This window comes from Octopus sinensis, unplaced genomic scaffold (genome assembly GCF_006345805.1).
Source record: "Octopus sinensis unplaced genomic scaffold, ASM634580v1 Contig17111, whole genome shotgun sequence".
NCBI lineage: Eukaryota > Metazoa > Mollusca > Cephalopoda > Octopoda > Octopodidae > Octopus > Octopus sinensis.
This window is the reverse complement of record NW_021834807.1, coordinates 18714-44222: the sequence shown is the minus strand read 5'-3', so window position 1 is coordinate 44222 and position 25509 is coordinate 18714. Positions and strand designations below refer to the sequence as shown.

The window sequence follows — 25509 nt, the reverse complement described above, 5'->3', positions numbered from 1 at the left end:
CAAATATCCGTCAAATGTAAATAATGTAAATAACGTAAATAATGTACATAATTCCTCATCTCTTAAATATAAAAACTGTATAATTCATAATGTTATTGAAAATGGTATTTCTAAGAACATCAATCGATATGATTTTCAAGAAGCTTAACTTTGATTAAAACATCTCCATATATTTGGCAAAATCTTTGATCTAACAGACACAAACCCAGCTTGTGGAAAAGCAGCCGTGTCTATATGTGAGATATCACAATCGGTGACAAAATGAAATGGCATCACCGTTTCTAAGGCTAATTTCTATTATAAAAACTACACAACAACAGTAGAAAAACCATCTGTGTATTATACTTTACTACCACTACTGCTGCTGCTACTACTACTACTACTACTACTACTACTACTATGGCATCATGATGTTGATGATGATGATGATGATGATGATGGTAATGATGATGATGATGATGATGGTAATGATGATGATGGTGGTGGTGGTGGTGGTGGTGATGATGTGATAATGATGGTGATGATGATGATGATGATGATGATGGTGATGATGATGGTGGTGGTGGTGGTGGTGTGGTGGTAGTGGTGGTGGTGGTGGTGGTGGTGGTGGTGGTGATGAGGATGATGATGATGTGATAATGATGGTGGTGATGATGATGATGATGATGGTGATGATGATGATGATGGTGGTGGTGGTGGTGGTGGTGGTGATGATGATGTGATAATGATGGTGATGATGATGATGATAATGATGATGATGATGGTGGTGGTGGTGGTGGTGGTGGATGATATGATGATGGATGATGGTGATGATGATGGTGGTGGTGGTGGTGGTGGTGGTGGTGGTGGTGGTGTGGTGGTGGTGGTGATGAGGATGATGTGATAATGATGGTGATGATGATGATGATAATGATGATGATGATGATGATGGTAATAATGATGATGATGATGATGATGGCATGGGTCATATGGTTGGGAAGAAACTGATGAATTCAAGAACTGCTTTGAGCTCGGATGTCTTCTTTGACACACATCTGGTTTGCTTTGACATACATACATACATACAGTAGACATACGATGTCTACTTTGTCCCACATTTGCCATACGTCTTGCAAGGCACCATTTGTTTGTCTCCCTCCTATATGTATTGGGTTGTCCGGAAAGTTTGTGCCGATTTTTAAAGGAAAGAAAAAAGTCAATAAATACTTGCCATTACATTTTTAATCAACCAAATATGAACCATTTTGTTACACAATGCATCTCCATCTTTCCTTTAACTTGAAAATACCCTTTTCCCAGAATCGAGGGGGTTTCATGGCAAAGAATTCATCAAGGTATCTTTTTACGTCATCCAAGGAATTGAAATTTTTACCATTAAGACTATTCTGCAGAGACCTGAATAAGTGGAAATCCGAAGGAGCAATATCTGGTGAATATGGAGGGTGGGGTAACACATCCCAGCCGAGCTGCAGCAATTTTTGTCTGGTTCCCAAAGCATCAAGTGCCAAAAATGAACTTTCTTATCTTCCATTTTAAAGGGTTACAGAATTAACACAGGTTATAGGAACATAAATCTTCTTCCACGAAAAGATAGCTTAAACTGTGCTCTAAATGGAGGTGTAGTCAAATCCTATTTTATGGACTCAACCATGTTCTAAAATAAGTCGAAAGGTAAGCTACTATAAATCGGCACAAACTTTCCAGACAACCTAATATATTGTGTTTATAAGACAGCATGTCTCTAAAACAATTTTATTCCAGACGAAATAAAATGTCTCTAACACCAACCATTTTACAACATGGGCTAGATGTTTTCTTTGTGCTACCCACACTAATGCGGTTACCATGTTGTTTGCAGAACAAGCCTTAGGGTAGGGGGTAGGAGAGCTTCAAACTAGGGGACAAGGAGATTGCTATGAGAGAGGGGAGCAAATCAGATTCCTGCAGAGAGATCTGCATGGCTACTCTCAGATAATATGGAGACCAACAACACAGACTCAATGGTGACAGGGCATATAAATATATACACTTTTATTCTTTTACTTGTTTCAGTCATTTGATTGTGGCCATGCTGGAGCACCGCCTTTTAGTCGAGCAAATTGACCCCAGGACTTATTCTTTGTAAGCCTTGTACTTATTCTATCAGTCTCTTTTGCCGAACCACTAAGTTATGGGGACGTAAACACACCAGCATCAGTTGTCAAGTGATGTTGGGGGGACAAAGACAGACACACAAACATATGCACACACACACATATATATATATATATATACATATATACGATGGGCTTCTTTCAGTTTCCATCTACCAAATCCACTTACAAGGCTTTGGTTGGCCCGAGGCTATAGTATAAGACCCTTGCCCAAGGTGCCATGTAGTGGGACTGAACCTGGAACCATGTGGTTGGTAAGCAAGCTACTTACCACACAACCACTCCTGTGCCTATATTTACACAAAATATGATAAATTATTTGTTCACTTACACTTTAGAAAGATCGATTAATTCAGAAAAATTGGTATTGCCTTCTGCTTCAAGAATTTGACCAAATCTTTCCACGATTACTTTTAACCGTTTGTCGAGGTCAAAGTGGAAAGGAAATGTTCGGATCCAGTATCTAAATAAAAGACAAAACAGAACTTCAATGAAATGACAGGTAAGCATGAGATTAAGATAATAGTTTCAAATTTTGGTACAAAGCCAGTAATTTTGGGGGAGGAATAAATTGATTATGTTGACCACAGTACGCAACTGGTACTGTACCAGTTGAAATAAAATTATGATACTTGCAGATAGTATTTTCCACATAGGTAACAGCACCAACATTCATGCATACACATACACACACACACATATAAATATACAATGGGCTTCTTTTAGTTTCCATCTACCAGATCCACTCACAAGGCTTTGGTCGGCCCGAGGCTATAGTAGAAGACACTTGCTCAAGGTGCCATGCAACGGGACTGAACCCGGAACCTTTTTGGTTCAACCTTATTGATACCACCTCACCTGAAACTGCCTCTGGATCTACAACAGTGCTCTGCAAACCAGAATACCACAGCACACAGGTGTGCCACAAGGCAATGCTAGGTGTGCCTCAGTGTAACCTGAATATAACTTTTTTTCCCCATACATTTAATTATAGTTTTATTTCAGGTGTGCTACCAAATTTTGAAAGGAATACAAGGGTACCGCAAGTGAAAAATGGTTGCAAAACACTGATCTATAATACAAACATTTTGTCTTAAAGGGATTTAAATTCAAATCTTCCATCAAATTTTCGCTTTAATTTATGTCCCAGACACCAGTTTAATAATGACAAAGTTATTTTACTAAACTCTTAATTATTTTAAAATTTAATTAAAAAAGCAGTGAGGTATTTTAGCAGAAATATGGTAACAAAAGAATTAAAATTAAGCAGAAATATAATTTGAAATTTTGTTGTGTCTGGAGAGAGTCATTCTCTTTTAGTGCTTTACCATTTAACACACTCACCGGTAAAGTTTCCTCTTAAATGAGTAGAAACTTTACCGGTGAGTGTGTTAAATAATAAGGCACTAAAAGAGAATGACTCTCCCTAGACTCAACAAAATATGCTTCAACACACAAACTCACATAAAGAATCTTGCAAAACAAATTTCGGAAAAAAAAAAAAATAAGTAAATGAGTGGAAACTTCACCAGTGAGTGTGTTAAATAAGGTACTAAAACAGAACGACCCTCCCCAGACTCACAAAATATGCTTCAACACACGAACTCACATAAAGAATCTTGCATACCAAATCCAAAAACGAAATAATTTGAAATATTTACCTGAAAACATGGCATATTTTTGCCTTGTAAACCTGTAGAGAACAATCTTGTTCCCGTGGGGTGTGTGAACATTTTACAGCTTCACATTGTTTTGTATCTTCTACACCAAGATATCTAAAACACTCAAGTCAAGGAATGTTTACATGAAAAAGAGTTCCTGCAGAAGTTATTCTCTGCTGTTTTAGTTAATGTTGATAAGAAAAAAATTTTTAACAGATGTCTGCACCAGGCTCCAATCTTGATCTGGCAGAGTTTCTACAGCTGGATGCCCTTTCTAACGCCAACCACTCCGTGACACCAGCACAGAGGCCAGTCAGGCGGTACTGGCAATGACCTCACTCGAATCTTTTTACACAGGTGCCAGTAAGGCAATGCTGGTAACGATCACGCTCAAATGGTGCCTTTTACATGCCACCGGCACAGATAGTAATAAAAAATACATATACAGACCTAATTCAATTCATATGATTTTCACTAATATTTGTTCTGCCCTCAGTCAAAATCGTTCAACCCATGCTAGCATGGAAAGCGGACGTTAAACGATGATGATGATGATGATGATGATTCTAAGGGGTTATTTCAACCATATAGTATTTCAACTGACTGCATTTGGCTCAAATATTCTATCTATTTTAAGTTCAAATTGGCCAGATTCAACCTCTGTAATTCTAAAAATAAAAAATAACATCATCAAAATCTCAAAGCAACAAAATACCATAAAAACCCATGTAATTTACGCACTTTTTCGCAAAAACAAAAATAAACTTTAGGGGGTGCGTGAATTATGAGTAGATCCCAGGTCTTCCTAGGTAGAACCAGGAAGGCCTGGGATGAGATGTGAAGTATGACCTTCGAATGTTGGGCCTCACGGAGGCAATGACAAGTGACCAGACATAATCTCTTGTGGGCAAGAAATGTAAAATAAAGTTTATTATAAACAACACAAACACTTTGTAATTTAACAGCTTTCAATGTGATACCTGTTAAACAGAAATTATTTTTATTTAGCGAAAATTAAATAAAATGTAATTAAAGTAAGTGAAATTATGCTAAATACAACTAAACTGAAAACCTTTATTCCCTGACCATATTGGCAAATCTGAAAACTTTTGGATGCAAATTTTACATGAGTAGAAACTTTTTTAACAATTTTTATCCTGAAAATCACCTGCGTAAATTACACAGGTGCGCAAATTCCATGGGCTTTACCTGTATGATTAATTCAAAACAATATGAATGCTACATCTCTCAGAGTAGTGTGAATGCTTAAGGAATATACCAGCCATATCTAGCTAAGATATTCTACCAGTTTCGTATTGATTCAGGCCATATCTGGTCTCTTATACCTACTCTACAATGTCATTCTAAAAATTTTTTTAAATCACATCATCAAAGTGTCAAAGCTACAAAATAATGCATGATTAATTCAAAGCAATGGGAATAAATAAACATTACATTTGATAGTCAGAATCCTAAGAGGGTTTACAAGGAAAAGAGATTGGGGAAATGATGGAGTAATTTGATGAGGCAGAGTAAAATGAGACACCAAGGGGTGGAGAACTGGATATATGAGATAGGCGTTAACAGGTCTTCAGTGCAGCTTGGCAAATTCAGAGAAATGGAAACTGTAAAAGAAACAAATGAGAAATGGAAGGAAACTCCAATGCAAAAGAATTCTTCAAGTAGTAGATGTTATTCTTGTAGCTGATGCCAGCGTTTCTTAAACTGTCTCCTGTGGTGTACCAGCAGTTTTTTCTTTCTCTCTAGGGTGCCAGGGACCGGTAATATTTCTTAGTAATATTAATTTATACCAGAAACAATTCTTTCATTTTTTTAGTCTTTTATTTCTCCATACTGGAGCACTGACTTTAGTCGAGCAAATCACCCCCAGGACTTATTCTTTGTAAGCCTAGTACTTATTCTAGTACTTGTGTGCTAGCCATTGTAAACAAGATTCACAGATTGTAGGACTTCAAATTTGAGAGTTTGTTTGGGTTTTAGCAACATGTTATAATGAAATGTGAGGTATATTAGTAATGTAAAATACACAGCTTGGTGTGTATACATGATATACAGGCGAAAGTACAGAGAGTATACAGTCTAAAATATACAATAGGGTATATAAAGAGTCTACAGTCTAAAATATAGAATGAGAAATTCAAAAGAGTAAATAGTGTAACATACACAATAGAAAAAAACTGGAAAAAGCAAAATATGAAAGGAATAAATTTACAGAAATTAACGAACTATTTAAATGTAATGGTTGTAGAAAATAAAGCTTTTGTTTCTTGTTTTACTTGTCTCAGTGATTGGACTGTGGCCAAGCTGGGGCATTGCTTTGGAGGGTTTAGTGAAACAAATTAATCCTAGTCCTTATTTTGTAAGCCTGGCACTTAATCTTTTGCCATACTGCTAAGTTACTGGGATGTAAACAAACTAATATTGGCTATCAAGCAGTGTGTATGTATCAAGGAAACAAGCACACACACACACATCATTACATGATGGGCTTCCACACAGTTTCCATGTACCAAATTCGCTCACAGGGCATTGGCCAGTCCAAGACTGTTGAAGGCACTAACCCAAGATGCCAAAACCACATGGTTACAAGGTGGCCACATGGTTACAAGGTGATCACATGCTTACAAGGTGGCCACATGCTTACAAAGTGACCACATGCTTACAAGGTGATCACATGCTTACAAGGTGATCACATGCTTACAAGGTGGCCACATGGTTACAAAGTGACCACATGCTTACAAAGTGACCACATGCTTACAAAGTGACCACATGCTTACAAGTTGACCACATGCTTACAAAGTGACCACATGGTTACAAGGTGATCACATGCTTACAAAGTGACCACATGCTTACAAGGTGACCACATGGTTACAAAGTGACCACATGCTTACAAAGTGACCACATGGTTACAAGGTGATCACATGCTTACAAGTTGACCACATGCTTACAAAGTGACCACATGGTTACAAGGTGATCACATGCTTACAAAGTGACCACATGGTTACAAGGTGACCACATGCTTACAAGTTGACCACATGCTTACAAAGTGACCACATGGTTACAAGGTGATCACATGCTTACAAGGTGGCCACATGCTTACAAGGTGGCCACATGGTTACAAAGTGACCACATGCTTACAAAGTGACCACATGGTTACAAGGTGACCACATGGTTACAAAGTGACCACATGGTTACAAGGTGATCACATGCTTACAAGGTGGCCACATGCTTACAATGTGACCACATGGTTACAAAGTGACCACATGGTTACAAGGTGATCACATGCTTACAAAGTGACCACATGCTTACAAGGTGGCCACATGCTTACAAAGTGACCACATGGTTACAAGGTGATCACATGCTTACAAAGTGACCACATGGTTACAAGTTGACCACATGGTTACAAGGTGACCACATGCTTATAAGGTGACCACATGCTTACAAAGTGACCACCTGGTTACAAGGTGATCACATGCTTACAAGTTGACCACATGCTTACAAAGTGACCACATGGTTACAAAGTGACCACATGCTTACAAAGTGACCACATGGTTACAAAGTGACCACATGGTTACAAGGTGATCACATGCTTACAAGGTGGCCACATGCTTACAATGTGACCACATGGTTACAAAGTGACCACATGGTTACAAGGTGATCACATGCTTACAAAGTGACCACATGCTTACAAGGTGGCCACATGGTTACAAAGTGACCACATGCTTACAAAGTGACCACATGGTTACAAGGTGATCACATGCTTACAAGTTGACCACATGCTTACAAAGTGACCACATGGTTACAAGGTGATCACATGCTTACAAAGTGACCACATGGTTACAAGGTGACCACATGCTTACAAGTTGACCACATGCTTACAAAGTGACCACATGGTTACAAGGTGATCACATGCTTACAAGGTGGCCACATGCTTACAAGGTGGCAACATGGTTACAAAGTGACCACATGCTTACAAAGTGACCACATGGTTACAAGGTGACCACATGGTTACAAAGTGACCACATGGTTACAAGGTGATCACATGCTTACAAGGTGGCCACATGCTTACAATGTGACCACATGGTTACAAAGTGACCACATGGTTACAAGGTGATCACATGCTTACAAAGTGACCACATGCTTACAAGGTGGCCACATGCTTACAAAGTGACCACATGGTTACAAGGTGATCACATGCTTACAAAGTGACCACATGGTTACAAGTTGACCACATGGTTACAAGGTGACCACATGCTTATAAGGTGACCACATGCTTACAAGGTGACCACATGGTTACATAGTAACCACATGGTTACAAGGTGGCCACATGCTTACAAAGTGACCACATGCTTACAAGATGAACACTTGTATACAAGGTGTGCATACAAGGTGACTACATGCTTACAAGGTGACCAGATGGTTACAAGGTGGCCATGCTTGTACATATGTATATAGAAATTCTATATAAAATATAAAGTAATACAGTTCTTTATTTAAGAGATGAGGAAATACCTTAGGAATGAGAACCCAGGTTCAAAATTTCCCCCAAGACACCTGATGAAGGCTGGAGAGTATATCAGCCGAAACGTTGTGCTAACAACAAACAAGATGAGGACAAATATCCCTCAAATGTAAATAATGTAAATAATGTAAATATAAGGTATCCTATATGAAACAAGCAAACTTCCAAGAGATTTAAAGAGTTTAATCCTTTGACATTCAGATTACTTCGTTAAGTGTGATATTAATTCATACACGTTATTTTGAATTAACCTTTTCTGCTATCTTCAAGAGGTCGATGACATTCTTATACTTGTTTCAGTGATTTTGACCATGGCCATGCTGGAGCACTGCCTTTTAGTCGAAGAAATCAACCCCTGGACTTATTCTTTGCAAGCCTGATACTTATCCTATCGGTCTCTTTTGCCGAAACGCTAACTTACGGGGATGTAAACACACCAACATTGGTCGTCAAGCAATGGTGGGAGTATAAAACACAGACACACAAATATATATATATATATATATATATATACACAATGGGCTTCTTTCAGTTTCCATTTACCACCAACATCAGTTGTTAGGTGATGGTGGGAGGACAAACACAGACACACACACATGAATATATATATATATATATATATATAATATATATATTATATATATATATATAGGCGCAGGGTGGCTGTGTGGTAAGTAGCTTGTTTACCAACCACATGGTTCCGGGTTCAGTCCCACTGCATGGCACCTTGGGCAAGTGTCTTCTACTATAGCCTCGGGCCGACCAATGCCTTGTGAGTGGATTTGGTAGACGGAAACTGAAAGAAGCCCGTCGTATATATGTATATATATATATATATATGCATGTGTGTGTTTGTGTGTCTGTGTTTGTCCCCCTAGCATTGCTTGACAACCGATGCTGGTGTGTTTATGTCCCCGTCACTTAGCGGTTCGGCAAAAGAGACCGATAGAATAGTACTTACTGGCTTACAAAAGAATAAGTCCTGGGGTCGAGTTGCTCGATTAAAGGCGGTGCTCCAGCATGGCCGCAGTCAAAATGACTGAAACAAGTAAAAGAGTAAAGAGAGAATATATATATATACAACAGACTTCTTTGAGTTTCCATCTACCAAATCCACTCACAAGGTTTTGGTCACCCCAAGGTTATAGTAGAAGACACTTGACCAAGGTGTCACATGCCAGGACTGAACCCCGAACCATGACGTTGAGATGCAAGCTTCTTACCACACAGCCATGCCTGTTTTTCTTTTTTTTTTTAGAATGACATTGTAGGATAGGTATGAGAGGCTGGATTTGGCTGGTTTGAACATGAAACAGCTGGAATATTTGGGCCTGATGTGGCCCAAGTTTAAATGTTGATGCATTAAAGTTTCTGCAATGATTTCAAAGGATACAATTCTACGAGACGTTCTGCCAGTTCCTGAGATGGTATAAACCATTTATGCATGAGAAGTAAAACGCGTGGATAGAAAGAGTCATCAACCAAACTACCATTGGGACCTGAAAGAAGAGAAAATATTTCATCAAATAAGTTGTAGTTAAATATGTTTCAGTTTCTTTGGATCAGAATGTATAGTATTTTAGAAATTTAAGGAAGTCTCAAAAGCAGGAGAATTGCTGTGAAAACAGCTTAGAGCAGGGGCAGGGAAACCCCCACCCACAGGTGCAATTGCACCCATGAGCCCATTTTATTGCACCCATAGGCAGGTATATACGTATGTACAAAATACAGTAATTCTGTTGTGTCTGGGGAGAGTCATTTTCTTTTTGTGCCTTATAATGTAACACACTCACACTTATATAAAGAATCTTGCAAACCAAATCCAAAAACAAAATATAGTAAATTTTTCAATTATAGTATAGGTTCATTATTCTGACAGTGACTTCAAAGTTTTGGCAACTGAAGCAAACCATCATTGGATTGGCCAGATATATATATATATATATATATATACATACATATATACATTTATATATAAAAATACAAAATGGGACAAGAACGCAAAACATCCAAATAGACGATACAAAAAACACAGACGGGTCATTCAAAGCCTTTTATTTTCAGTCAAGAACCGGATCATCCTCGCAATTTCAACTGATTAATCTTGAGATTGCTCCAATCTGGCCAGCCCCAAGGAAAAACTAAGCTACGAGCATTAGATTCCTTGGGAAAAGGATCGAATGTATACGAAACAAGGACAGAAAACGGACGATTATATATATATATATATATATATATATATATATATATAAATATACACACACATATTTGCATATAAAAACACATACAGACACATACACACATATATATAGGTACAAGCACATTTCCTAACCACATGGGTCCGGAGTTCTATCTCACTGTATAGCACCTCTTCCATTGTAGCCTCAGGGCAACCAAAGCTTTGCGAATGAATTTGGTAGACAGAAACGGCGAGCTGGCAGAAACATTAGCACTCCGGGCGAAATGTGTAGCCGTATTTCGTCTGCCATTACGTTCTGAGTTCAAATTCTGCCGAGGTCGACTTTGCCTTTCATCCTTTCAGGGTCGATAAATAAAGTACCAGTTACGCACTGGGGTCGATGTAGTTGACTTAATCCCTTTGTCTGTCCTTGTTTGTTCCCTCTGCGTTTTAGCCCCTTATGGGCAGTAAAGAAATAAGAAACTGAAAGAAGCCTGATGCATGTGTGTGTCTACAAGGTCTGATCTATAAGTATCCGGACTGTTGCCATAGTAACGAAGCTAAAGCATGCAGAGTGAAGCTACTTGGCACAGGGTGACCTTGAACTCTGCAGTTCATGTGCACTAAGTTTTTAATGTTCTAGCTCATTTCCACTGTTTATAGCAGTGCTTGGAGAGGCTATAGTAGGAGACTTGCCCAAGGTGCCACGCAGTGGGACTGAACCTGGAACCAGTGGTTGTTAAGCAAGCTACTTACCACACATCCACTCTTACACCCCTATATATTATATATATATATATATTATATATATTAATAAATAAAACATATGCATATATATAACATATATGTACGTACCTACCTCTACATGTACATATACACGCATATATGAGTACAGGACACCCCAAAGGACGTCGAACACAGTGAGAAACGAAAACATAGACACAAACCCAGGAACTGGACATTTTTTTAAACAACAAAAAATAGAGTACAGGACAAGTAACACAAAGAAAAAACCCCTCTTCAGTCGCTATGGTTTCATCTCTCTATACGTTTCGAAGGTGAAAGCGAGACGTATCTTCGACAAGAAACTTTCCTTCCTGTGAAAGCAAAATTGTCAGGGCAAGACTGCTAGGTAGTCGGCCGTATGCTAGAAATAGATCATCAACGATCAAACTACAAAGAAAGATTCAGCGAACACCAGAACCAAATTTGGCGGGCAGGACAGATGAAAATTTATATAAAAAACGTAATTAATTGCATACCTCGGTTTCGGCCTTTAACAAAAGAATTACTTACATAATTCAAATGTCCGTGGCCTCATCAGTACAATCGTTCAGTGTAAATGCAATCTGAAAAACTAACCCCAGCTTTCTGTGCCGAAACAGACGCGTGTTTAGTTTTACCAATAACATTAGGGATAAAATTTCAAATGTCTTAGTTCCGGCACGCTAAAAAATTCCTGAAGCGAAGAACTGCAGTAAATAATTCACTGCGGTTAGTGCTTGCTACTAGAGAACGTATTTCAATATTTAAATAATGAGGGAGATAAATTAATATTAATTTTAATATAAATTTAAAACCAGTAGTCTAGCATACAAAAAATCTGAAAAATCAGAGAAGATTCTAATACATGTTGATGATCTATTTCTAGCATACGGCTGACTACCTAGCAGTCTTGCCCTGACAATATACACATGTATTAGAATTTTCTCTGATTTCTCAGATTTTTTGTATGCTGGACTACTGGTTTTAAATTGATATTAAAATTAATATTAATTTATCTCCCTCATTATTTAAATATATATATATATATGAATATGTATATTTGATGAGCTTCTTTCAATTTCCAACTACCAAATCCACTAATAAGGCTTTGGTTGGCCCAAGACTTGCCCAAGGTGTCACGCAGTGGGACTGAACCTGGTACCATGTGGTTGGGAAGCAAACTTCTTACCACACAGCCAAGCTTGTGACTATTTGTTGAGAAATCATTATCAAATAATAAAAATAACATCTAAAAAAAAAGTCATGTTAATACGAAATTGTATAAAAGTAATTAAGTCATACGCTAATTAACCAATGTAGTTCTCTTTACACAATTTTTAAATACCTTAGCATTAACAAGGGAATAAACGTATAAAACGGAAAGAGAACATTCATAAATTGCTATTTTTATGCATTTATTGTATAACAACTATTTTTGGAAAAGTACAAAGCCATTTAGGAACCACTTAGAAACCGAAATGGAGCTAACAACACCGAGAATTATCAACATAACACAATCAATGTGGATGAAATTAGGTGTTAACACAACAAACCTCCACGGAATTTCGTATCTTGTTACGAATGTTGTAGCGAATGTGGTCAACGGAGGAAAAACGAAGACAAAAAAAAAATGGGAAATTTTTTAAAGAAATGGAAATGTTGTTATTGTTTAGATGTGTCGTAGGTATTAGGCATCTAAATATAGAATGGCAATCATTGGTGTCATCATCGTCGTTGTCATCCCATTCGTCATCGTCATCATCATCAGCATCATCGTTAGCAGCAGCAGAAGCATCACTATCATACCATCACCATCATTACGCGTGCCATAATTATCATGACAATCATCTCCATCATCACCATCATCATCATTATCATCATTATCACACCATCATCATCATGACCACCATCACAATCATCATTACCACCATCATCATCATTATCGCCATCATCATCACCATCACCATTATCATCACCATCATCATCATGACCATCATCACCATCACAATCATCATTACCACCATCATAATCATTATTATAATTGTCGTCGTCATCGCCATCATCATCTCCATGACCACTGTATTCATCACCACCACCATCATCACATCACCACAATCATCACCAATATCATCATCATTTCCACCACCATCATCATCAGCAGCAGCACATCACCACCATCACAATCACCATATTATCATCACCTTCATCATAATCATCATCATCCTCACCAGCATCAATATCATCACATCACCATCATCACCATATTATAACCATGCTGATATGGGTTGAATGGGTTTAGCAGCACACTGCCGCTTGTGGTCCTTAGTCATCCAATACAAATAACCTGAAACATAACCAACCACCTTCATCCTTAAGTAGTTCACCCCTCCCCATCGTCTCCATCAAGAATAAGGACTCAGTACCACAACAGCTTGGGTTTCAAGGGTCCACAACTATCCAACATTCAAGGGTCCACAACTATCTAGAATCTAAGGGTCCACAACTATTCAACATCCAAGGGTCCACAAATATCTAGCATCTAAGGGTCCACAACAATTCAACATTCTGTCAGAGATTTACAAGGTGTACATGTGTAGACAGGGATGTTTTTCTGTTAAGAGAAGTCAATGATAATTTGGCCTCTATCTTTTGCCCTGCCCAGTATTGGAGAGCCTACTACGAGTTTGTGCCCCACTGGATTAGCTCTCAGGGACAGTGAGGAACACAAGTCACCACACTGCAACAAAAACTGGACTTTGTGGTGGACTTTACTGAATTCACTGAGTGCTTTTCTCATGGCACCAGCACTAGTGAGGTCACCTTGTCACTCACATGACTAAAGAACCCTCGTGATTAAAAAGGAGAAAAAAAGGAGAGGGTGATGACTTTAGGCAAAGATATTAAGAGAAGTTAAAGTATGATGGAAAGAAGAGATTTATTGTGGCAGAAGAATGACAGTGAAGAAAGAAACAGAGGAAGCAGTAGTGGAGGGGGGAGTAATAGGAGGGACAGTGAGAGGAGGAAAGGAAAACGTAGTGTGAAGGGTTAGTGAAAATGAGAAACAAAGAGTAGGAGGGATGATGGGAGGGAAGGATAGAGTAGGGAGGGGGGATCCAGGGCTACCACTTGTTATAAAAGTAAATATGGGTACCTCGGGTGGGCAGAGAGGTGTGTGTGAGAAAGACAGAAATGAGGATAATGAGTAGCTGAGAGGAAGAAAGTGAGGTGGGTGTTTCGTGGGGGTGGAGGGTTACAGTGAAAGAAAGAGAGAGAGAGAGAGATAAAGAGAGGGTGAGATAAAGAGAGAGGAGAGAGAAAGAGAAAGAGAGATAAAGAGAGAGAGATAAAGAGAAAGAGAGAGAGAGAGAAAGAGAGGGACAGATAAAGAGAGAGAGAGAGAAAGAGAGAGAGAAAGATAAAGAGAGAGAGATAATGAGAGAGATAAAGAGCGAGATAAAGAGAGAGAGAGATAAAGAGAGAGAGATAAAGAGAAAGAGAGAGAGAGAAAGAGAGAGAGAGAGAGAAAGAGAAAGAGAGAGAGAGAAAGAGAAAGAGAAAGAGAGAGAGAGAGAAAGAGAGAGAGAAAGATAAAGAGAGAGAGATAATGAGAGAGATAAGAGCGAGATAAAGAGAGAGAGAGAGATAAAGAGAGTGAGAGATAAAGAGAGAGAGATAAAGAGAAAGAGAGAGAGAGAAAGAGAGATAAAGAGAAAGAGAGAGAGAGAGAAAGAGAGAGAGAAAGATAAAGAGAGAGAGATAATGAGAGAGATAAAGAGAGAGAGAGATAAAGAGAGAGAGAGATAAAGAGAGAGAGATAATGAGAGAGATAAAGAGAGAGAGAGATAAAGAGAGAGAGAGATAAAGAGAGAGAGAGAGGAGGAAAGAAGAGAGAGAAAGAGAGAAAGATAAGAGAGAGAGATAAAGAGAGAGAGAGAGAAAGAGAAAGAGAGAGAGAGAAAGAAGAGAGAGAGAAAAAGAGAGAGAGAGATAAAGATAAAGAGAGAGAGAGAGAGAGAGAGATAGGGTGTTGAGGAGGCAGAGAAATGATGCTGCAAGGCAAGGGAGCAGGGGATGATAGCAGTGAGAAAAAGAGAGACAAAAAGGAGGCATCTTAGGGGCAATGGAGAAGCATACAATGAATACAGTGAGAGCATCCTAGTGGCCACCACTACCATTTTAGCATTCTCTTAGCCATGATTGTTTCTAGGTAACAGAGACTGTCGACTACTCCTAGGGAACTTTCTGAGCAATTAAGAGAATCTGTTTCCAAGGAGCTCTTCATGCTTAATACTCTTTTACTCTTTTACTCTTTTACTTGTTTCAGTCATTTGACTGCGGCCATGCTTGAGCACCGCCTTTAGTCAAGCAAATCGACCCCAGGACTTATTCTATCGGTCTCTTTTGCCAAACCGCTAAGTGATGGGGACGTAAACACACCAGCATCGATTGTCAAGCAATGCTAGGGGGACAAACATAGACACACACACACACATATATATATACATATATATGACAGGCTTCTTTCAGTTTCCGTCTACCAAATCCACTCACAAGGCATTGGTTGGCCCGGGGCTATAGCAGAAGACACTTGCCCAAGATGCCGCGCAGTGGGACTGAACCCGGAACCATGTGGTTGGTTAGCAAGCTACTTACCACGCACCCACCCCTGCGCCTATAGCAACACCTTTTTTTTTTTTTTTGTTTGGTAAGGTTATCTCTGCAGATATTCTATAGAAATTATAGGGACATCAAGAAATATCAGAAAGAAAGGATGAAGAGGTAAAACCCACCGAAATATGGCATATCTGCCCATTACCCACTTTTCATCTTCAATCATTGTTTGTTTACAAGAAAATTACTATTTTCAAATCTCATAACGAGAGATATTCAGCAACAGTACTTTGGAGTAAAGATTGTTTGCCAACATAACATGGCAGTCCTGGTTTAGGACGAATGTTGCTGTCATTTAGCCCCAGGAGACATCGTCTCCAGCTGGCTTTATGACATGATCTGTGTTCTTATATTTTCGAACAAGGGAATCTAGCAACCCCACTCAGCTCAAAACAATATCTGTGTATTGTGATTTCCAGGTTATTTCCCTTCATCAGCACAGAATAATTGTTCGGCTAGATTCCCTTGTTCAAAAATATAAGGATATAGATCGTGTCGTATAGCCAGCTGGAGACGATATCTCCTGGGACTAAATTACAGCAACATTCATCCTAAACCAGAACTGTCATGTTAAGTTGGCAAACAATCTTTATTCCATTGTTTGTTTACATCTGACGTCTCATATACAAAATGTAATAATATAAATCAGTGCTGGTTGTAATTTCTATAGGATATCTGTAAAAGGAACTTTAACAAATAAATGTAAAAGAACACTGCTAACACAGCAGAACGCAGTATTGATTGATAAAAATGTTTAAAATACTTTCTAGTATATAATGATTGTATAATGAAATACCACACACCTACAAGGCATTACTTTTCTTTTGTACTGCTGTACTTTGGTACATAGAGTATTGAAGTACAGCTGGCATGGAGTGAAGAACCCAAGCAGTTGAGCACAGGTGTTCCAGAAGGAACATCCCAGAGCTTTGTCAGGAAGGGACCACTTTGTCAGGGAGGAACCACTTTGTCAGGGAGGAACCACTTTGTCAGGGAGGAACCACTCATTCGGGGAGGAACCACTCTGTCGGGGAGGAACCACTTCTTGTGCAGGTAAAAAGATGAAAGCTCACCTGGTACAGATACATATCCTGCTATAACGCCATGTTCAAAACGGGAGATAGTTAAGGGTAGTGGAACAAAAGGGAGACGGACAGAGAAAATCCCGGTCGGACAACATCAAGGAGTGGACAGGTCACAGTACTGCAACCTTTCTGTGCAAGACAGAGAACAATGGTGACGGCTCACTGCAAAAGCATCCAGAATGGTACCCCAAAGACTGGCAGCATCAGTTAAGAGGTTTTGAAGATGATGATGATGATGGCTTAGATACATAAATATTTTCATCGACAATAAACAGACGAGAAAATTAACCTTTCTCAGATCAATATTTAATGGATTGCTGTAAATTATGTTTATCAAACATTTCATTATGTGAAGCCACATTTAATGATTTAACGAGATAATAATTTTTTTCAAGCTATTAACCGCATGTATATGCTTGCATATGTTGCGTGCATGTGTGCGTGAATGTGTGTGTGTATGTATGTGTATTTGCACACGTGTTTGCGTTGGTGTGTGTGTGTGTGTATGTGTGTGTATTTGCACACATGCTTGCGCGCACGCGCGTGTGTGTGTGTGTGTGTATGTGTGTGTGTGCTTGTGCTTGTGTTTTATATTTATTTAATATTTCAGTTGGTTTGATCTTCAATTACAATCAGAGATCAAGCCAATTAAAATATAGTGTAATTTGATGATGTAAATATTCACTGCACAAATAAGGTTAATAGTCCAGAAAATTGTAATCTCATTAACAATAACTCACCAGAGAACTATATACAGACAACTAATGTTCAAACGATATTATAATATGGTTAAAAACATATTTAACAATGCCACAATATACTTCTTGAGACAGTCGGCTCATTCTTCAAAAGATGTCTATCTGTTGCAAGACTATTATGTGTAAGATGAAGTTTTTTATTAATAAACTGACCATATTGGTAGACCTGAGTGTGAAAGCGACAAATTTCAGCCACATGAAACTATGTGGAACTGTATGGAAAAGCATATATAAACGCATGCAAAACACACACAGACACACACACATACACTCATACACACACACTCGATTTACAGGCATCCATACAGAGACACGGACACAGACATACACACTCACACATGGAGACACACGCACATGGGGACACACGCATATGGAGACACACACACACACACACACATACATGTAGTTATAAAGTACATTCATTTGTAAGAATATATAAATTTGTTAAACCGCTTGCTCTTTGCTTTGTCATATATATATATATATATACACACACACATATATATACATATATATATATATGTATACACATATACATATATATATCTATACACATATACATATGTATACACATATACACATATATACATGTATACACACACATACACACACATGTATGTAATCATATATATACACACACACATATACACACACACAGATACACACACACACACATGTATGTAATCATATATACACATACACACACAGATACACACACACAGAGATATACACACACACAAGTATATACATACATATTGCCAACAGACGAGATCCAGGGACTCTCAGTATAGCAAAACACTTAGAAGCGCTCAAATGATTCAAACTTAGTCTCCAATGTCTTTACGAGGGACCAATTCCACAGAGTAAAGGTGGAATGTTTAAACTTCTCTGCATCATGATCTAAAAAGTAAGATCTTCTTCTGCCCTGATGACAAAGGCTTGATTAATCCCATGTTTATTTGCTTCCGTTACAGCCCACATATTGCAGTGAACTATATCTACCAACATTATGATGGATTTCTGAACCTCTAGAAACAGCTGTTGGATTTATAACACCTTACCTCTTCCCCTTTAACTTTCTCTGTCGTTTGTACTCTCTGTAAGTTTGATCTATTGATATAAATGTTTATAGATTTATACTTAAATATTCATAGTCTGAAATTCTTCAGATCTTCAGTTTTTGCTTTCTTTTTGCTTGCATACATACATGTATATATATTTTGTATATCAAATCCAAACTGCTATATATAATTTATTTATCCTCATAATTGCCTATATACATATATATTTATATATGGCTGATGCCGGTACCGCTTTGACAGGCTTCCATGCCGGTGGCATGTAAAAAGCACCAGCCGATTGTGGTCGATTCCAGTTCCTCTGGCCCCTGTGCCGGTGGCACATAAAAAGCACCCACTACACTTTCGGAGTGGTTGGCGTTAGGAAGGGCATCCAACTGTAGAAACACTGCCAGATAACATTGGGGCCTGGTGCAGCTTCCTGGTTTCCCAGACCCCAGTCAAACCATCCAACCCATGCCAGCATGGAAAACGGACGTTAAACAATAATGATGATGATGATATATATATATATATATATATATATTGTGTGTGGCAGAAGTAACACACTTTTTGCATTTGATAACTTTTATAGTAAATAAATGTTTATTAAGTAATTTTTCTATTGGACACAAATTTATTGCATTAATTAGTTCAGGGAGATAATTACTCAGTGAATGAGCAAGAGAAAGAGGCACTCAATACGTTTAGTAGGAGCTACTACACATTATTATCTAGAACAGTTTGGTTCAGCCCCGTGTGACTTAAAGTTTCAGTAAGAAGCCTATCTCGGGTCATACATATCATCATCTGAAAAAGATTTTCTAACTAGAAAGGGTAAGGCCTGGTCAGCCTGTAATGATATGCATAAGATCTAGTCATCAAATCTAAGTAGAGATTTCAAACTTAAAATCTTCAAAGCCACAGTCAAACCAATTCTACTATATGGCTCAGAAGCTTGGAAGTTATCAAAGAAGCTTGAGAGGCGGTTGGATGGAACTTACACTCGCCTCCTTATGAGAGCTCAAAATCTCTCGTGGAAGCGTCATCCAACCAAAATGCAAATATATGGGAAATTACCACCTGTATCATCTCTTGGGAAAGGTAGAAGAGTCCAGTTTGCTGGTCATTGTTGTAGAGCTGAAAACGAGGTAATTTCTCCTCTTCTCCTCTGGAAGCCATCTGTTCGCGATACCAGAGGGCGCACACTCTCCTACTCTGATGTAATCTCCAGGGACACAGGCATCCAGCAACAGGACCTCCGTAATGCTATGATGGACCGTGAAGTCTGGCGTAGCATGGTAAATTCCATTGTCTCGACCACGGTCGAACAATGATGATGAAGAAACCTACAAAAACCTTAAGTTGCATGGCAACAACATTGATGATAACAATGATGATGATGATGATGATGATGGTGGTGGTGGTGGTGGTGGTGGTGGTGGTGGTGGTGGTGGCGGTGGTGGTGGTGATGATGATGATGAAGATGATATGTTTGGTATACTTACAGAAACTCTCAACACAGATTTGAATCAGTTTCTCCAAAGTAGCCGCACGGACACTAATCCCTGGTAAGAGAGGTTTCTCCTCTTCCAAGTAGTCCGAGGTAGGAATACTCGGGACAGTCTGTTCTACGGATGACGAAGATGAGGATTCAGAAGGATTTACTGGTGCTGCCAGGCTTGTTGTCGCTGCTGTTTCAGCTCCCGTGACTGTCGTACTGGCCGGTGCCGATTCTGTTGTTGGAACCATGTTGTGGAGTGGGGGAGAAGGCGGAGGTGGGACTCTGGTCGGAGTAGAGTTGCAGCTTAATGATGAGAGTTGAGGGGAACACGATGTGTTGAAGGAATGCTCACCCAACCCGAGTGGCTCATGGCGGCACGTTACCTCTGCAACAAATTAAAAGATAATTAAAGACAAATTATTTCGTTTTTGGATTTGGTTTGCAAGATTCTTTATATGAGTTCGTGTGTTGAAGCATATTCTGTTGCGTCTGGGGAGAGCCATTTTCTTTTTGTGCCTTATAATGTAAAACACTCACCGGTAAAATTTCCACTTATTCCTTATTTTTGCCGTTGCCAGTACCACCAACTGGCCTTCGTGCCAGTGGCATGTAAAGGCACCCACTACACTCTCAGAGTGGTTGGCGTTAGGAAGGGCATCCAGCCGTAGAAACTCTGCCAGATCAGATTGGAGTCTGGTGCAGCCATCTGGTTCACCAGACCTCAGTCAAATCGTCCAACCCATGCTAGCATGAAAAGCGGATGTTAAACGATGATGATGATGATGATGATGATTTTCCTAAAATTTTCGTTGCATCTTGCAACCTTTTCAATAGTTTTGACTCTCAAAACTATTGAAAAGGTTGCAAGACGCAACGAAAATTTTAGGAAAATAAAAATAAGAAATAAATGGAAATTTTACTGGTGAGTGTGTTACATTATAAGGCACAAAAAGAAAATGACTCTCCCCAGACACAACAGAATAAAGACTAATTAATTGTTGTTTTGAATATGTACTTTTGTTAATTACATCACCGGAATTTAGAAGCTTCAAGAAACAGGAAATGATTTAAGGACAGTGCCACACTAAAAGAACTGATGCTGGTGACATGTAAAAAACATTGGTGATACCATGTAAAAAGCACCCAGTATACTCTGTAAAGTGTTTGGGTATTAGGAAGGGCCTCCAGCCATAGAAACCCAGCCAAAACAGATTATGAAACATGGTGCAACCCCTGGCCTTGCCAGCCCCTGCTAAAACAGCCGACCCATACCAGCATGGAAAACAGATCTTAAATGTCGATGATGATGATGATGATATGTAAAATGGTCTCATTACGAATTATTTAATTTTGATATGAAATAATTCGGGAATGGCACAGAATGAACAATGTGATTACAGAGTTCCTGAAGCACAAGTACCTCTAGGCTGGACATGCTGCAAGGTCCACAAACAAGGTGGACTTGTGCAGTTGCCAAGTGGCATCAAAGAAATTGTAAAAGGCCACTTGGAAAGCAATATGAGCCAAGATGGTAAAGAATGGCACAATCATGACAAAATTGGAAGCGCATTGTGACCAGTGGTGTATAACAGCATCTGATGGTTTGGTCTATACTGTGATACTGTGATATGTAAAATATAAAAAGAAAATAGGTGCAGGAGTGGCTGTGTGGTAAGTAGCTTGCTTACCAACCACATGGTTCCGGGTTCAGTCCCACTGCATGGCACCTTGGGCAATTGCCATCTACTATAGCCTTGGGCTGACCAAAGCCTTGTGAGTGGATTTGTTACACGGAAACTAAAAGAAGCCCGTTGTATATATGTATATGTAAATGTATATATATATGTGTGTGTGTGTGTGTGTGTGTATTTGTGTGTCTGTGTTTGTCCCCCCAACATCACTTGACAACCGATGTTGGTGTGTTTACATCCCTGTAAGTTAGTGGTTTGGCAAAAGAGACCGATAGAATAAGTACTAGGCTTACAAAGAATAAGTCCTGGAGTCGACATGCTCGACTAAAGGCGGTGCTCCAGCATGGCCACAGTCAAATGACTGAAACAAGTAAAAGAGAGAATGATTTGCCTGTTGGAAGTCTATATTTAACAATGCTAATGTTTATAAAAAAAAATATGCAATAAAAATATTTTTTTAGGAAAACCTGACAGTGATAATACTCACCCATGGGTCAGATTTTGTACGATGAACTACTGAACTCAGTGCTGCTGATAAAACTGGAAATAAATGGTAAAAAAGAATAACTGAAGGTCTGAGAACAAACAAGAAAGAAGCAGCATATAAAATGAAACTTTGTAATTCCATGATTTTGGTATTTATAGCCATCAATTTCTACAACGGGATTCCACTCTCTTTCGCTTTGCCTGTATGTCACTCTTTTTCTCTCTCTCTTCTTGTCTTCATTTCTGTCTTTCACTCTCTCTAAATGTGTATGTGTGTGTGTTGTGTATGTGTGTGTTGTTTTGTGTGTGTGTGTTTGTGTTTTGTATGTTGTGTGTGGGTGTGTGTGTGTTGTGTTGAGTGTGTGTTTTGTGTATGTGTTTGTGTGTTGTGTGTGGGTGTGTGTGTGTTGTGTTGAGTGTGTGTTTTGTGTATGTGTTTGTTGTGTTGTGTGTGTGTGTTGTGTTGAGTGTGTGTGTGTGTATGTTGTGTTGTGTTGTGTTTTGTGTGTGTGTGTGTGTGTTTTGTGTTGTGTGTGTGTGTGTGTATGTTGTGTTGTGTGTGTTTGTGTGTGTGTGTTGTGTTGTGTGTATGTATGTGTTTGTTGTGTGTTGTGTGTGTGTGTTGTGTTGAGTGTGTGTGTGTGTATGTTGTGTTGTGTTGTGTTTTGTGTGTGTGTGTGTGTGTTTGTTGTGTTTTGTGTGTATATGTATGTGTCTGTGTGTATGTTATGTTTTGTGTGTGTGTTGTGCTTTGTGTGTGCATGTTGTGTTTTGAGTGTTGTGTATGTGTGTATGTACATGCACGCGTATTGCATGTGTGTGTGATGATTATTTCATGGTGGCGGCAGTGAGCTGGCTCAATTGTTGGCTGACCAGAGAACCTGCTTGAAGGGATTTCTTCCAGCTTGGCTTTATGAACTGAGATCAAATACAGCTGAGGTAAACTCTGACAGGATTGCTTTCAAGCTCAATGAAATAAGGTCCAGCGTTGTGCACTAGGGTCAACATAATCGACTAGACCCCTTCCTCACAATTTCAGGTTTTGTGCCCATTGTAAAAAGGGTTATTTCATGTCCACTATCCCATACAGGTATGGCTTTGATATGGAATTAAAAACTATATCTCACTTGTACAAGGATAAAACATTCATATCCAATGATTATACATATGGAACTGTTAATGGACCTCGCCTTATTATTGACTCAATCAGGGAACCACCTAATGTATATAATTCTCTCTCTGATCAAATCAAATGGAAATTGTAGTTGTGATACCTGTGCCGGTGGCACATTAAAAGCACCATCCGTACGTGGCTGATACCAGCACCGCCTTGACTGGCTTCCATGTCGGTGGCACGTAAAAAGCACCAACCGATCATGGCCGTTTCCAGCCTCCCCTGGCACATAAAAGCACCCACTACACTCTCGGAGTGGTTGGCGTTAGGAAGGGCATCCAGCAGTAGAAACATTGCCAAATAAGACTGGAGCCTGGTGCAACGTCCTGGCATCCCAGACCCTGGTCGAACCGTCCAACCCATGCTAGCATGGAATACGGACGTTAAACGATGATGATGATCCTTCCTTTGTTTTTTTTGACAAACATTTTCATATTTTCTAACTCCTCTCTCTCTGATGATGATGACATAATCTTTAGCTCAATGTTATGATCTACATACTTGGCTATTTGCGAAACAGCTGTAAGAGACTCTATCCATTTACATTCTCATCATCATCATTGTTTAACGTCCACTTTCTATGCTAGCATGGGTTAGACTGAGGACTGACAAACCAGATGGCAGCATCAGGCTCCAATCTGATCTGGCAAGGTTTCTACAGCTGGATGCCTTTCCTAACGCTAACCACTCCGATACTGTAGTGGGTGCTTTTACATGCCACCAGCATGAGGGCCAGTCCAGCGGCACTGGCAACGACCTCGCTCAAATGTTTTTCATGTGCCAGTAAGGCGATGCTGGTAATAATCATGCTCGAATGGTGCTTTTTACATGCCACTGGCACGGAAGCCAGTCAGCTGCTCTGGCAATGATCATGCTTGGATGGTACTCTTAGTGCTATGTTTTCAAGTGATGTCAAATGTTTTTCTATTCACTTTCTATTTTAATCTACATACCATATTTTAACATGTATAAGGAACTATTTTTTGTTAAAAATTAGGCTGACAAAATATGGGAGCTTCTTATACATAGATAGTATTATACTCCCTTACAAAACCTTTTTCCAAATTTGAAGCCCCCAAAATTAGGGGTTCCTTATACACAAGGGTTCCTTAAACACATTAAAATATGGTATATCACATTATCATTGAATGTCTGTTTTCCATGCTGCCATGGCTTGGACAGCTCAGCAGAAGCAACATGGTGACACAAGGGGCAAGGGTTTCATGCATTAGCAATTATAAAATGTTTTTGCCCAAGTGATAATGGATGAACCTTTCAGCCCTTAAATCACTCTGTCCTTTCTGCTGAATATTTATTTCAGATTTCGGCAACAAGGCCAGCAATTTCACGGCAGAAGGTAAGACAGTTAGAATAACTTAGGCAGTGAGCTGGCAGAAACGTTAGCACGCCGGGTGAAATGCTTAGCGGTATTTCGTCTGCCGTTACATTCTGAGTTCAAATTCCGCCGAGGTAGACTTTGCCTTTCATCCTTTCGGGGTCGATAAATTAAGTACCAGTTATGCACTGGGGTCGATGTAATCGACTTAATCCATTTGTCTGTCCTTATTTGTCCCCTCTGTGTTTAGCCCCTTATGGGTAGTAAAGAAATAGGTTAGAACAACCCCAGTGCTCAACTGGTACTTATATTGTCAACTCCCAAAAGAATGAAAGGCAAAGCTGACCTCACTGGCATTTGAACTTAGAATGTGAAGACAGACAAAAGACAAAATGCTGCAAAGCATTTTTCCCAGCATGCTAAAGATTCTGTCATCTCACCATCT

The 25509-nt window shown here is 39.1% G+C and overlaps 1 protein-coding gene across 1 annotated transcript; it reads right to left on the bottom strand.

Annotated features, from left to right (window-relative positions):
- Positions 1-2479: 2479 nt before the first annotated feature.
- On the bottom strand, positions 2480-22696 carry LOC115231006 (RAS guanyl-releasing protein 1). Its single transcript, XM_029801099.2, has 5 exons — positions 22556-22696; positions 20382-20762; positions 9751-9856; positions 3815-3928; positions 2480-2616 (listed from the first exon to the last, which is right to left on the bottom strand). The coding sequence occupies exons 1-5, from the start codon at positions 22557-22559 to the stop codon at positions 2481-2483; spliced, it is 741 nt and encodes a 246-aa protein (XP_029656959.1). The 5' UTR covers positions 22560-22696; the 3' UTR covers position 2480.
- Between the last annotated feature and the right edge of the window lie 2813 nt (positions 22697-25509).